Raw genomic sequence first — 15,315 nt, 5'->3', positions numbered from 1 at the left:
CAAATGTTCTGGCCTCACCTATAGCTAACCTCTCTGCTGACTTTTAAGAAAAGTATGTTGCGCACCTGTTTGGATGCACATGTGGAATTGGCAGTTCTCCAAAGTTCTACATTTATCAAGAAGAAATTAAAGTATGAAATATTTGACAAACGTCAGCTGAGCAATAAAATGACATTTAACCAGTCAAATAAGATATCCAAATATGTGCATCTGTAAATATTATATATATATATATATATATATATATATATATATATATAGGTGCACATTCCATAAATTTGCCTGATGTGATTTTGCTGACAATAAAATTACCATAATTTATACACACCCCAGAAAATACATAACAGAGCCTTCCTAATCGAAAGTGTATTGCTCATACATTTACAACCCACACAAGTGGATCGAACAAATGATGCATGAAGTCATTGGTCATTATGGGGTTGTGTTAAATTTGTTTTAGTGGTAGGTTTGTAAAGTGTAATGTATTGTTGAGGTGTTGGATTTATTATGTGGAGGAGTTTAATGTTTAACATATTTTACTGATCTGAATATGATTGATTCAACAGCCATGTAACACAGAAAACTGTTAAGTAGTTCAATAAAGACTTGTTGTTCGGTATTATATTGTTTATTAATAGATACAATAATACAAAAATACATTTGTTAAATTAAATAAATAAGTTAACAAACTGACTGCTGGTTGTAAGCAATTCAAGTTTAAACATTCAAGTATCTAATAGTCCTTTTCTTCACAAGAAGAAAACAAGAACAGGTACAGCAGAACTAAATGCATATATTACAATAGTCAAAACTCTGTATGTATAATTGAAGTAGTCATGAACAGATTGCATTTAATTGAGGCAGTAATGGGAACTCTACACAGTACTACAGTATTTATATAATAGAGCCAGCACACAGTAGCAGCCGGGTTGTACTTTAGGAAAACAAATACAGCATTTTTTGGCAAGCTTTGAGCTATTGAAACCTTCTGGTATTTGAACAATAAAAACACTCCACTGAAAGTATGCAATAAATACTTCCGCCTTCACTGAAGGGAAAATGGAGGGAAGGAAGAGTCATAAAAAAAGAAAACAGATAAACATTCCTCACGGCTTTTTTTTTCCATTTCAGTTTTTTTTTTTTACATTTCGACACTTTCTTGAGCATCAGACACATTCATTTCCAAATAAAAGAAAAATAAATACATAAATAAATAAATAAATAAATAATACAATTAAGCTCTGATACAGAGAAACCTAATAAATAAAGGACAATAAAAATAAAATTTTCAGTGTCAAGAATAGGGTTTATAGTATCTAAAGTCTTTCTGGAAGAGGGTAAAGGGTTTCATTTTTAATTATCTTTCATCTTTCCCACCATATCTTCTCAGATGGTAAAATTGAATGATGTTTGCAGTACTTCTGCTGTTTTTAACTCACTCATTTGGAAATGTCACCATTTGGTGATCTGTTCTTCTTTTCACCTCCTAAATTATCTTTTACTCTGGAGAGCAGACCTTTCTGCAACTCTTCAGCTGAAGTAACTGAGGCTTTGTGCCTCAGCAGTTCAGCTCGGTCTTGAATTCGGTGAATCCGTCACGTTTGCATCCTCTTCTCACGAGGCAGATCCTCTTCATCCAAGACTGGTTTTGTTCAGGCGCTCCGTCACCTCAACTTTCTCTCTAACTGATCAAGAGATTCCTGAGTCTGGATTTCCTCATAGTTGAAGCTGATCGTGAGGCTGTCATGAAGTTGTATTTAATAGCCTTCCTGCAAATGAAAATAACACATAGTTTAGCCCCAAAGCAGGATATTTTATGTTCACTGAAGCAAAAGCATGTGCAAAATCTGCTTAGGTTGATAGAAAATGATTTACCTGAGAGATGACAGTAGATCATTGCTAGTTTTGCCAATGTGATTTGACTGGTCATCAAATTGGGTCACAATCACCATATCTGGAGTTTCTGAACTGCAAATCAAATTTGAGAATAAGGTTACACACAAGTTAACAATTTGGTCATTCAAATGTGTCCAAACTTTGACTGGTCATGCATTTTATAAAGCTATGGTACAAAAGATGTTTTGGGAATAAAATAAAATAAAATATTTGTATACAATCTACTTTATTCAGTTACTTGCTCTTGTGAAACCGAGGGCGAACAGTATGTAAATACAGATGAATACAAGGGCTAATGCCATCCTTGAACAACCACAGGAAGCTTCAGATACTATTAAACTTGTCCAAAAATAGCTGTCCTTTGATTTAGTGACTCATAACTGCTTTAGTCATTAGACGGTTTCTCATTCACTCCCTTATTTGCTTTTATCTCAGAGAAGAGCATGCATATCGGAGCTTGCTAAAACCCCCCACGCAAGCTGCCCTGATCTCCGCAGGTCACACATGGCTGCCTACGGCATCCGTGACAGAAGAAATGCCACGTATCTGTCTGATTTCATCTTCAGGGCGGAGCTGGAAGCTGCAGAGTCTGAGCTCACCTGCTGTGACAGAAACTGGAGCAGGTCCGGTCAGCGGGATTGGCACATTCACAGCGGCCCGTGGAGCGTCGGCGACGGGACAGTGGGCTTCCCAGACCGAAAGGAGCGATCTTACTGTAGTGAGAGAAGAAGGAGAGGGTTAACAGAGAACTGTGAGCGGTCAAATGCAAACCATATTTTGGAGGTCTACAGGTGATTAAAATGACAGATTATGGGTCTAATTCCAATTTTTCAGAATTCAGAAAACTTTTAAAAATAATTTTCAGTTCTCTACATTAACCCTTTGTCGTACTCACTTCGGTGTGTTGACCCAGATGATGTCCAAATGGCAGAAATAGATGCACTCGTTGTCTAACCAGCTGCTACAGGAGCAGCGTTTGGTACGGACCCGTTTGAGAGCAGGTGGATTGCTTGTTGCTTCAGACTGATCGGACAGTGGATATCCCAACCCTAGAAAACACAGACACTATGATTAAAGCTATTCACAAAATGTTTATTTGGCAACCTAAAATGTACTTCATTTAGTAACATCCAAATGCACTGACTCTGTTGAAGTTTTATATGACTAAATCAATCTGTATACATTAGGTTACACCACCAAAAGTACTTTTACTGATCCAACTGCACAAATTTTGGTATTATTCCATATTATAAGTTTCTGAATTTCTTTCCACTTAATCTGATCAATACACAAATACTACAGATACAGTACTCTGTCATTACTCTATATAGATATGACACTCAGTAATAACTGCTGAACTTATCTGTAAAGATAATAAGGCATAATGATTTTCTTTGTGTGTGAAGGCAGATAACCACCAGTGGGGACAATATAATTATTATATGCAGACTGATTATTAAAAAAAAAAAAAATCTGAGAAGCAAAATTTCCATTTGGGCTCCATAAAATCTAAATACTAAAATAACTGAATTGTGTATGTAGTTTCTCTCATAAATAATGGCATATAATTGTGTCAAACCACAGAAAACATACATGCTGTGGAAAACGAAAGTGATTTTTTTCTTGTAAAAGGTAAAAGAGTCTTACCTTGCTGCACCACACAAAGTGTAACTGAGATAAAGACAGCAGTCCACAGTGAGAAAGCCATTCTCAAGAGTTTAACACGTCTGCGAAATCCAGTTAAGTGATGATATACAGTTAGTATCTGCAGGCCACAGAGCTCCACAGAGAGACTGACAGGTGCTTGTGTTCAACTCAACCTGCCTGCCTTCATTTATCCTCCCTGAAGCTCCGCCCACTGACTGTTGCACAATACAGAGTCCTGCCTCCTCATTGGCTGCAGGTTTGAATGAGGTGGAGGGGAGAATGAAAGTAAGGTAGAGAACAGCGGCTGATGTCAGTGACTCCCCCTGGACAAGTCAGTGTCACAGAAACAGGAAACTTTTTTTTCCGCAGGGGAGGCCGTGTGCTGTCATCCTCACAGGAGATAGTGTTTAATGGCATGTTTTGCATGTGTCCAGGGATAGATTGCACATTAGTACAGAAACCCCCCTCCGGAGGAAAGAGCAGGACTGATAGTGTATGCAGGATATCCAGTTAAGTCCAGGAACACAGATTGTGGATACGGCATGCGTGCTGCAATGATTTTAGCAATGATATACAGTTGAAAAACCTGCCAATACAACATTTCACAGTAAAAGTGCACATCAATCTAATAGATATTTTGTAAGAGATCAGAAGATTCTGTACGAGATACTTAGTGGATCACATTAAACAGTACTTTATACTTACTGTATAGAGATCAAATTGAACAGTTCTTATATATGCAGTATATATATAAGAACTGTTCAATTTGATCTCTATACAGTAAGTATATATTATATCTAAGTAGATATAAGTTTGAGGTCGGTAAAATATGTTAGTAGTGTCTTCTGCTCAACAAGGCTGCATTTATTTGGTCAAAAATACCAAAAAAAAAAAAAAAAAAATCAGTGATATTGTGAAATCTCAATTTAAAATAAATGTTTTCTATTTTTATAGGCTCATTACTTGAGCCTTCAGTGTCACGTGATCCTTCAAAAATCATTCAAAATGCTGATTTGCTGCTCAAGTAACATTTCTTATTATAATAAATGTTGAAAATGGTTGTGCTGCTTATCCAGTGTTGGGGAGTAACTAGTTACATGTAACGGAATTACGTAATTTAAATACAAAATAAAAGTAACTGTAATCAGTTACAGTTACTGAGAAAAAAATGTGTAATTAAATTACAGTTACTTATGAAAATGTTAAGAATTACAAATGGGGTTACATCTGATTTTTTCACACACACTCCCACATACAGATTTAATTGATTTCTTTCATAAATTGCAGTGATTGCTCTAAAATATGAAACACCAGTGTTTCAGGAGTTTAGAACATGCTTATTCGATAACTCTTTTATTTCCTATATGGATTTATGTATAGCTATGCTTCATTTTTTAAAGATGAACTGTTTTTTCCAAGGCATTGTTAGATTTCAGTATTTCCTGTCATAACTATGCACAGATTTGATTTAAAAAAAAAAAAAAAAAAACAGTATCATAGCTAATAAAATATTTCTTATGATTTTAAATATGTATTTAACCTCAGAATGATCTCAAGGTAAGTCTGATTTTGTGGTGGCTGTGCTTCAAAGGGGACATTGATCTTCCACAGGTTGGTATGATTCTTTAGTGTCTTCATGAACGGTCTGCAACATTCTTTGGTTAAAATTGCTCAGTGGTTGTGTAAAACAACACCCTTTTTTACATTGCTCTGTTCACAGTGACTCATTTTGGGGCATATACCTTTAAATGCTAATGAGCTCTGCTCATCCGCCCCTCTCTTCCGTGGAAGAGCAAAGGCGATTTGCAAATAATCATAAAAAATATAAAGTGTCAGACTGACTTCTTCTGGAGGTGCAGTTTGATCGCAAATGGGAACTGATCTCTCCTTGAGTGTTAACTTTTTAACAAAACCTGCCTTGAATTGTCCCTCGTTCAGAAAGCAGTCTGGAGTAAAATTATTTGTGCAGATATAAACGAATTTAGGTGTATTCGGTGGCACATTAGCATTAAAAACAAAACTAATGCACAGTGTCCTCAGTGGCTCTGATGTCAGGAGAAAATTAAGATTCTAATGTTCTTCTACATCACAAAACTACAAAACACCTGCATTGCTTACGAGACATTGTCGCTACAGCTGCTGGAGCGTGGAGGAAATGATGGACTTCATACAACTGGCTGAGGGCGAAAATATGCTAATATTAGACAGTACTTCAGTGGTTGAGGGCGGGGCCTGAGCAATATGACGTCATACTGCTCAGAAAATAAAAACGGCTTGATAATTGAGACTGTTTAGGATTTTGGGGGATTAAAAAAAGGAGTGAATGGATTTTTATAATTGTAGGGTGGTTGTGCCCACACACTGCTAAGACACATTTATATGCAAACACCATGTAAAAGTGAATTTTGCATCCAATGTCTACTTTAAAAAAAATCTTAATTCAAGTGATGAAGGATTTAGAAAGTGTGACAGTAATCAGTGTTGAGTGCTACTGTAAGGTTTACCCTGCCTGGTTTACATGTTTGAAAATGATTAACAGTTGAAAACATTAGAAATTTTGAAAAGTAATCAAATGTAATCAGTTACATTACTTTAAAAAAGTAATTGAAATGTTACACTACTTATTACATTTTAAGTAGGGTAACTTGTAATCTGTAACCTATTACATTTCCAAAGTAATCTTCCCAACACTGTGCTTATCTTAGTATATATCACAATTACAGTAATAGTGAGAATTGGACCCCAAACTAAACTGTGACTATTTATATGTAGTATATATATATATATATATATATATATATATGTGTGTGTGTGTGTGTGTGTGTGTGTGTGTATGTATTTATATATATATATATATATATATATATATATATAGTCAGTTTAGTTTGGGGTCTAATTCTCACTATTAATTGATATATTAATATTAACTACTATATTAATTTCTATATTATAATCATATTAACTAATACTACTTTAGCCTCAATAAACTCCTAGTTTGCTGCTGATATGGTCATGCAGAACAGGGCATTAATATGTGCTTTATAATAGTAATAAACAGCCTAAACTAAAGTCTTACCATATCAAATGAGATCAATGTCTGAGCAATAATATTTTCCTTCTCAATATTGTTTTAACATGTTATATAATGTGTCTCAATTGACATTTTTTTCTTAATCGTAGGCATGGAAGCTACCTAATGTATTTTACCACTGAAATGAGATAACATTCACAAAATATGCAAATTACACGAGAAACCCCCTCACTGGAGATAATGGCAGCAGCATTTGTCCGTCATTAATCATATCAGCCCACTCCTGTTAACAAATGTCACTGATTCAAATATGCAAAATATTGTAACCTAGAGGAAGACATTTTTTTACACACTGGAAATGTACTCATTGTGTTACAGCTGGAAAACAACCAGAAGATCCTCTCACATTAGCACATTAACTCTAGTGTGTGCTCTTAATATCCATTTTTTTCCCCTTATTATAACTCTATAAAATAAATAAGTGTGCAGTGATAATGACAGGTAGGACCTGACAATTATTCAAACAGAATAGAACATTATGTGTGTTTTTTTACTGTTAATACACAGTAAAAAAAAAAATCACTATTAATTACTGTTAACTTTATTTATTTGCTTGCATGCTTATTTTTTATTTATGGTAATTAAAATGCATGGATATGGATTGAAAATATAAAACCAAGCAAAGCATGACACTGCATATTTCGTTATGCAATGCCATGGCACATTTTTAAAGTGTGACTTTTTAGGTTGGTTTAATGGTCTGATATGTTTAAACACATCATGAATAATATTCACAAGGAATAAAACAGAATGTATGATATTTATACAGCAACTGTTCCATTAAATAACATGTTTTTCCCTCTATGATCTGGAAAAATATTAAGCATTCAAAAGTCACTGCAGGGGGGCAGGAAATGCCAGAGTGATGTCACAGTCCACTAAACAATGGCACCTCACAGATTATTTGTCCTGCTGAGGTCAAAAACATAAAACAATAACTAAAGCAAATGTTTGTTAAGTCTTACATCATGCATGGACAGATGATAAAAAGTGGCAGTTTTTCAGATAAATCAAGACTTTTGAGGATTACGACCCATCATCTTTGTTTTCTAACATATGTACTTGACAGATTTATGAACTAAGAGCCAATACGAATGAGATTAATTATGATGTATGGCAGTTATAAAACGATTAATTCTGAGACATATTATTGTGCTTCGTAGTAAGTTAATGATTGCTCTGGTCACCGTTCTCCACCTCAGACTCGCTCTCTCTGTTTTTCTGTCTCGGTTTCTAGTCACAATCTAACAATGTGGCCTTATCATTTCCTCTTCCACTCAGCGCGGTGGCTCGCTGGAGGAATGACAAACACAAAACAACTGAAAGCGCCTGTGGAATTCCTCCGGAAGCTCTCAGGAATGTGCTGCTCCACTGCACTTTGACACCTTACATGCTCCTTTAGACTTTCCTAACCAAAACTGGTCACTGAGAGACAGAGACAGAGACAGAGAGAGAGAGAGAGAGACAACAACAAAGACGACATGCAACATTCATTTAATGATTCTACAGGAATAATGATGTCATTGTTGAAACTTGGCTTTGGAATTGAGACGCAGACCCATATTAAGACAACGCATAACAGCGACATATTAAAGCAATAGTTCACCCTTGAAGGTGAAGATAGTCTTCTTTCATACACTGAAAGTTATTGGGGCCCATTGGAATTCTTTTGGACCCCACTGACTTTCACTGAATGTGAAACAAAATGTCTTATTTTTTGTCCACATAAGAAAGAAAGTCAGGTTTGGAATAATGTGAAGGTGAATCATTTTCATTTTCAGACTTTTTATTTTGTCCTTTTTGATAAAGAATTGTACTGCATAAGTACTTGTAGTGTGCTTAAAAATAAATAATAATAATAATAATAATATATATATATATATATATATATATATATATATATATATAAACTATACTTGCAGATAATAAAATATTAGTGAAATAAAAGGCCACTGAAGTGAGCTTTAAGCATGTACACATTCATGCTTCTTAATACAATTACCTATTAAAAAGTGCACTTAGTAATAATGTCAAAATAAAAGTTGAATTAAAGTGTGTTTCAAATCAGTGTTTTAATAATCTTTTATTCTGCTTTAAAGAAGTAAGCTACACTTATTTTGATGTGTTGACTAACATACTAAATCACATGCAGATTGAGTTTCATTTTGTAACTGTAGCGTTATTCAGTATTATTTTAAAATAAAACATTGTGCATGCACTAAATGAGTTAAATTGCTACTTCATCATTATAAATGTTCTCACAAATATATTTACTGTAAATGTGTCAATAGAAACTTCAATATATATATAAAGTTTCAACAGAAATGACATTAAAGTATATTTTAGTTTACTATGAATGCTTGTCAGTACATTCAACAGTAACTTTAACCATATATCAAAGATAATTATGAAATTAGAACGATGTACTCAATTCTAAGCTAATTGCATTTACTGTAATGTAAGCTTAAATTGTAATACATTTCCATTTAATTGCTATAATCATTAACACAGTATTTAACAACATTACAGTTCACACTTAAATATATTATTTTATAATACTTTTATTTATTTATTTTTCACAAGGGATTCCTCTACTCTCTTTTATATCTGATATTTTGTGAACAAAATGAGTGATATAATTTGCTGCTATAGTTCAAGGGTGTTGTGGAAGGTTTCCAAGGTGTTGTATGTGGTTGCTAATGGAGTAGGTGGTGGTTTGGGTGTAACAGCGCAGGACGAGTGTAGTTTTTGTCAAATCACTTACCCTCCGTATGTGAGTAATATCTTATCTGATGATTATACCTCATTCTGCCGTCAAACATGACACTGCTCAAAGTGTTTTGGGACAGGCAATCACACCCTAACATTGCAAAATGCATCCTTATCACACGATACCTGCAGCTAGAATGGCTTTGATTTTATGCCCCCTGTAACAGTGTTTGAGGAATTCCAAACAATGAAAAATGCATTCACTTTCTTGGAATGTTGCAAGAGATGATTCAGTTTTTGGCAAATGTCTAGGAAGGGTAATCACGGTAGATGATTGAGCACACACACACACACACCCCCACACACACACACACACAGAGAGAGAGAGAGAGTCCAGTTCTGTTTCCTGTGCATTCCTCCGGAGTGAGCTATGACCTGCATCACAGTTAAGAACGTAAACAGCTTTTGAGGTCTGGAACTCAGGCATCATGGGGGCTTTACTGATAAACCCTCGCTTGTCTTATTAAAACACCTGCATATTGTAAATAAACATCAGTAAACCGATGCCCATACTGACACCTAGCCAGACCTGTAACAATGTTGCTGTGGATACCGGCGGTTCACACTGGCGCCAGTCGAGTTTTCTCACCAGACACCCTGTGTCTCATGAAAATGCGTATAAATAGTACTCCAAATAAAAACGAAAACTCGTGGTATTGATACGCAAAAATGGACTTTAGCGTATATATGATACGAACGTGTTTGGCGTGCATATACAACGCAGTTTTCGCGTGCATATGATACGCATCTACCCCTCAACCTTAATCCTACCCAAGTCCATTTTTGCGTATCAGTACCATGAGTACGCACTTTCATGAGATCGGGTTGGTCAGTGCCTGATAAGAGAGTCATGGAGAGTGATGATGAAACTCAAATCGCAGCGTTGAGTTTATTTTATTTAATTTTAATTTTGAATGAATTAAGAGAAAGTTAAAACGTATGTCAATCAGTGGATATACAACCCAAAAAGGTGTTTTTTCTTCTTCTTCTTCTTCTAAATAATAATGAATGTCATTAAAATGATCAAAGTCCAATTATAAGTGCTCTTAAATGTGCATACACTTTAATGACAGAATAGTTGCACAACCATAGAAACAAAAAAATGGTGGAATGTAGGCCAATACATTTTCATTATATAGCCTATTTAATGCACACACACATATTTATTTGGCCATCATAGTGAGGACATTGCATAGACTTTCATTGATTTTCCATCAGGTTAATGATATTTTCTCAACTCAACCCCTACTTACCCATCACAGGAACATATGCAGAACACTATTACATCTAAATATTTTGAAAACTATTGAAGACCAGTAAACTGCCCTGACTGGTGGGTTGTCAAAGTATTTCACAACATGAGGACATTTGGTCCTAACAAGTTTAGTCAAAATAGCACACACACACACACACACACACACACACACAGTAGGCCTATATATTTTATGTAACTTGTCTGTTTTAGCGCATTTACAGCGACATCTAGTGGCAATCTGAGAGTAGACACTTCATTTATTACATCAGCATTCACAGTACCTTTTCAAATGAATGTTACTAAAGAATGAGTGAAAAAAAAAGTAAAGAAATATGTTATTAGTGAAGTAGAAAGCCTGATATTCTGATATAAATATAGGGAGACTGGAACAATAGTGAGGTATGTTGTCAAAGTGAAACCTTTCAGCATTTTTTTCAATAAGTAAATTAAAACACGTAAATAAAATGTGACAGCTCAACCCAAAAATACATTAATAAAATTGCTTTTGTCCTGCAAACACAGTTCATTAAGTTCAGAGTGGTTTTATTTTGTTCACTTGATAACAGCTATTGCATAAATTATGATATTGTAATATTAGTGTTTGAGGTAAAATTTACCAAAAAAAGAAAGAAAGTCGTTTCGAACTAAGTGTTTAAAACTTAACATTTCCGAATATCCCTTCAAACAACTACGGAGCCATTCATCAAAAATGTTATAAATAATTAAAGGACGTTTTTTAGAGCTATGATCACGCGCCAGCAGGGGGCGATATTTCCTCTGAAGCTATTCCTAAATCATACACTAACTGTGTCTTCAAGTGGAGTCAAAAATAACACAAGTACGAGGTTAAGTGCACAGTTTTGCCGGTTAGCATGACCCCGTTAGCCTCTGCTGGAAGATAATGATGTTTAACAAGAATAGATGTCGCATCCTGTAAACACCAAAGCCATTCACTGGCTGAGATGACTTTTTAGAGGTACTCCTGGTCTGAAATGATAGAAAATCACCGTATAGTCTTAATCATAAAAATGTTCATTAATGTATTTTAAATTACATATCACATTACCAAAGCTAAAAATGGTCCAGTTAAACAGTTGCACAAACATTTGTAAACAAGAATCCTATTAAAATGCTATTAACAGCATCAATGAATAGAAACATGAAGATGTTAATCCATGAATGAACAATATATTTGCATATAGTCTGAGATATAATTATGACAGAACACAGGAACATTGTGTGCATAGTTTATCGAATAAAATAAACATAGGTAAAGCAACAGACTCTTGAAACCATCTTTTAATGTAAATTCGTGTTACTCTTGTATTTCTGATAATACTTTGTCCTGTCTGAAAGATTACATCACAACGGGAGGAACACCGTACTGACATCTTCCCACATCTAAATAATCAACACCACAAGAACAACTGAACCATCATCCAGAGCTATGTTCATCTTCTGGGTTTGACCACGTTCTAGCCTATTTACTGGAAATGCATGAGTGTTTAAAATGATGGCCAAAAATAGTCTACCGACCATCACATACAACAAAGAAAAACAGATGCTGCAATGCCATAGAATATAGTATAAATGCATATAAAAACATACATTTGTACAGTAGGATTTCTAATAAGATTTACAGTAGGATATAGATATATTTTTTTCATGATGAGTGGAAAATTCCTTAGTTAAATGCTTCCATGCTGTAACACAATAAAATGTGAAAATGTGGATTTTATTGGCACCTCATATTTATATTTATTATTTTATTAAATATATGTAATAAAATGTATTCATTTTACACCGCATATCACACACACAAATGTGCATGTGTGGTAGGTCTATGTAAAATGTAGACTGCAGAAAAGAAAATATACATAGATTAGGAACGTAATGTATCTACACATCTACATAACTAGGTTGAATCAAGCAAAAATTATTCAGCAAAGCTTAATCCAATGACTTGAATCATGGTCTGAGACATTTTCTCTGCTATCCAAAACCTGACAGACCCAAAAAAGGTTAGTTCACCCAGAAATGAAAGCTCTGTCATCGTTTACTCACCCTCACATCCAAACCAGCATGTTAGGCAGAATGCTACAAAAAGCATCCTATAAAATACCCTAAAAATACAACTCATGTCAATGTATCCCAAGTCTCCTGAAACCATGCAATGGTCACAAACTGCATTTTTCAGTATTTTATGCTTCCTGAGCTGCACCATATATAATGTTAATTGATTTTTTACACCAAAACTGTGATAATTTAGAGAAAAAGGCTATTTTCTTGATTTCAATCAAACTCTGCTGTGTCTCCTTTAAGACTTCACTGTAAACGCCCTCTGCTATAATTGTTTAACAACTTTGCATATGAAATAAGGGTTGCATGTGAAACTCTTTTGGAAACTTTTTACTGTGTTTTTAATATCACAGCTGCCACGGTTAACTAATGGTGAAAAGTCTTGATTGTAGCATTAGATCTACAGCTAGCATTGTAGGTGATCGGTCAAGTCTGTTGAGCACACAAATGCAATGATCTGGCTGTGGTTTGGCTTTGTTTTCTTATTGTTTTCATACTTTCTGAAGGTACTGACTGATAAGTAGTTTGACCAACAGCATGCAGGCATTGCACATAATCAACCTGAAGGTGGGATCTAATGATGGTCAAAGCAATGCAAATATGTGTAAATATAGTCTATGAGAACTTACACTCTCAGAAAAAAGTTACAAAAGCTGTCACTGGGATGGTACCCTTTCAAATAGTACACCTTTGTGCCTTATTTGCCCCCAAAAGGTGCATTTTAGTACTCTTGTTTTTGGTCTTGTTTTTCTGAGACTGTATAGAGAGCAAAAACCCAGACATTTTAAGAAAATTAGGAAATCCCAGGCAGGACAAGCCTGGAAAAGAGGTTTGATTTCTTAACCCTAGGCTTGATTCTGTTTGCAAAGCCTGCAAAAACTATGATTCTGTTTTATTATTTCTCCTGCCTGTGAACGGGCCAAAAAAAATCAAAGATGTAGAACTGAACTTTGCTGATGTTTTTATGTCTATTACGTCATAAAAACCCGGAGGTACTTCTTTTGGCAGTTTGGTTTCTATAAAAGCTGTTCTGCATTAACAAGGAAAATTTTCAAACAAATTTTCCATAAAATCATAATTTGACTCAAGTCCCTTTTCAGTCATTATTCAGTGAAAATCTTCCCATCCGATTCAAGTATCTTCAAAAATAACGCATGATGAAATATCTTACATGTTGGACAACAGGGTCAGAAATTCACTTTTCCACTAAGGGGCAATATTTGCCTTTGAGGATTTTAGGGTTTTTTTTTTACCTGTGTAATAATCTTTCTAATTACCTCATTAAATGTAACCATATGGTCTTAAATGTTTGGAAAAACTGCACATCATAATCTGGCTACACAGACAAAACAAGTTTAAGAACCGTTTATGAATTAGTTTATTGCTGTTTACGCATTAGAAAATCAAAGCTCTTTGTATTGCATCTGCACATTGTTGTTTATGATCATCAGAGCATTTGACAAGAGAGCGCAATTCAGTCAGTGAATGTGAACACAACAAAACTGGTTTTCAGCAGTGACCAATCTAAATGCCTCTGATTGGTCATTGCATTCGTAAGCTCAACAGAAATGTGTGATTGGTTGCGATGCTCAATTCTGCAAAAAAACACAAAGAAGAAATATGATGCAATATAAGCAGATCTAAACATAATGCCAATATCAACACTTTTCATTTATTGTCACATTACAGTCATCATATATTTAGTTTAATTGTGTTTTTGCCACCTCATTTTTGAATTTTTGTTCCTTTTGGTTGCATTTTGCCCCAAGCTCCCATTAACTTCCAACCCTGTTGGCCAATCCCTTACCAAAAAGTAGTATACTTCAAGTTTATTTTATTAAGTATACTTAATGTAGTAAGTATACAAATAGCAGTGTACTAGTAGTACACTTGTAAGTGTACTATTTCAATACTCCTTGGGACTAAATTGTCCCACTTTCTAGTATATAAAAGTATACATTTAAGTATACTTTAAGTATAACAGTAGTAAACTTTGAGTACACAACTAGTTTACATCAATGTTTTTAGCTTGTACTGCAACTATACTAAAAGTGTTTATAGGTATACTGATAGTTTACTAATTAAATACTTGTAGTAGCATTTTTAGTACACTTTGAAGTATAGTCTCAGTAAACTACTAGTTTAGTAATTTTATACTGCCAGTATACTCGTAAATTTTCTTTAAGTGAACATTACATCATACTTTAAGTATACTACTATGTCCCTATTTAGGTATTAATTTGTATATATTTTGTTATATGAATATCTGAACATATAAAACATCAAAAGAAAGAACAGTATCTGCTTGTAAACAAAAAACATTTTATTCTAGCTTCATGCATTATTTTTTTAAACACTTGAATGTGGGTAAGTTTCATAAATAAAAAATGAAGAAATAAACAACATTTTGAACAAAAAGCTGAAAAAAGACTATGAATTGGATTCAGAATGATAATCAAAACGTAGATGGAGTCGATCAACACCCCAAAGCTTGACAGTCATTAATACCTCTTCATTGGTTGACATTTTATTCCATAACTACAGTTTTGATGCTGTTTTATGTCTAATGATCGTGTTA

The 15,315-nt window shown here is 34.4% G+C and overlaps 1 protein-coding gene across 1 annotated transcript; it reads right to left on the bottom strand.

Annotated features, from left to right (window-relative positions):
• Window positions 1-618: 618 nt before the first annotated feature.
• On the bottom strand, window positions 619-3,689 carry edn2 (endothelin 2). Its single transcript, XM_058753966.1, has 5 exons — window positions 3,544-3,689; window positions 2,792-2,945; window positions 2,496-2,609; window positions 1,876-1,968; window positions 619-1,769 (listed from the first exon to the last, which is right to left on the bottom strand). Exons 1-5 carry the CDS (start codon window positions 3,602-3,604, stop codon window positions 1,682-1,684), a joined length of 510 nt encoding a protein of 169 aa, XP_058609949.1. The 5' UTR covers window positions 3,605-3,689; the 3' UTR covers window positions 619-1,681.
• Window positions 3,690-15,315: the final 11,626 nt, after the last annotated feature.

This window comes from Onychostoma macrolepis, chromosome 19 (assembly GCF_012432095.1).
Source record: "Onychostoma macrolepis isolate SWU-2019 chromosome 19, ASM1243209v1, whole genome shotgun sequence".
NCBI lineage: Eukaryota > Metazoa > Chordata > Actinopteri > Cypriniformes > Cyprinidae > Onychostoma > Onychostoma macrolepis.
This window is presented reverse-complemented; position numbering and strand designations above follow the sequence as displayed.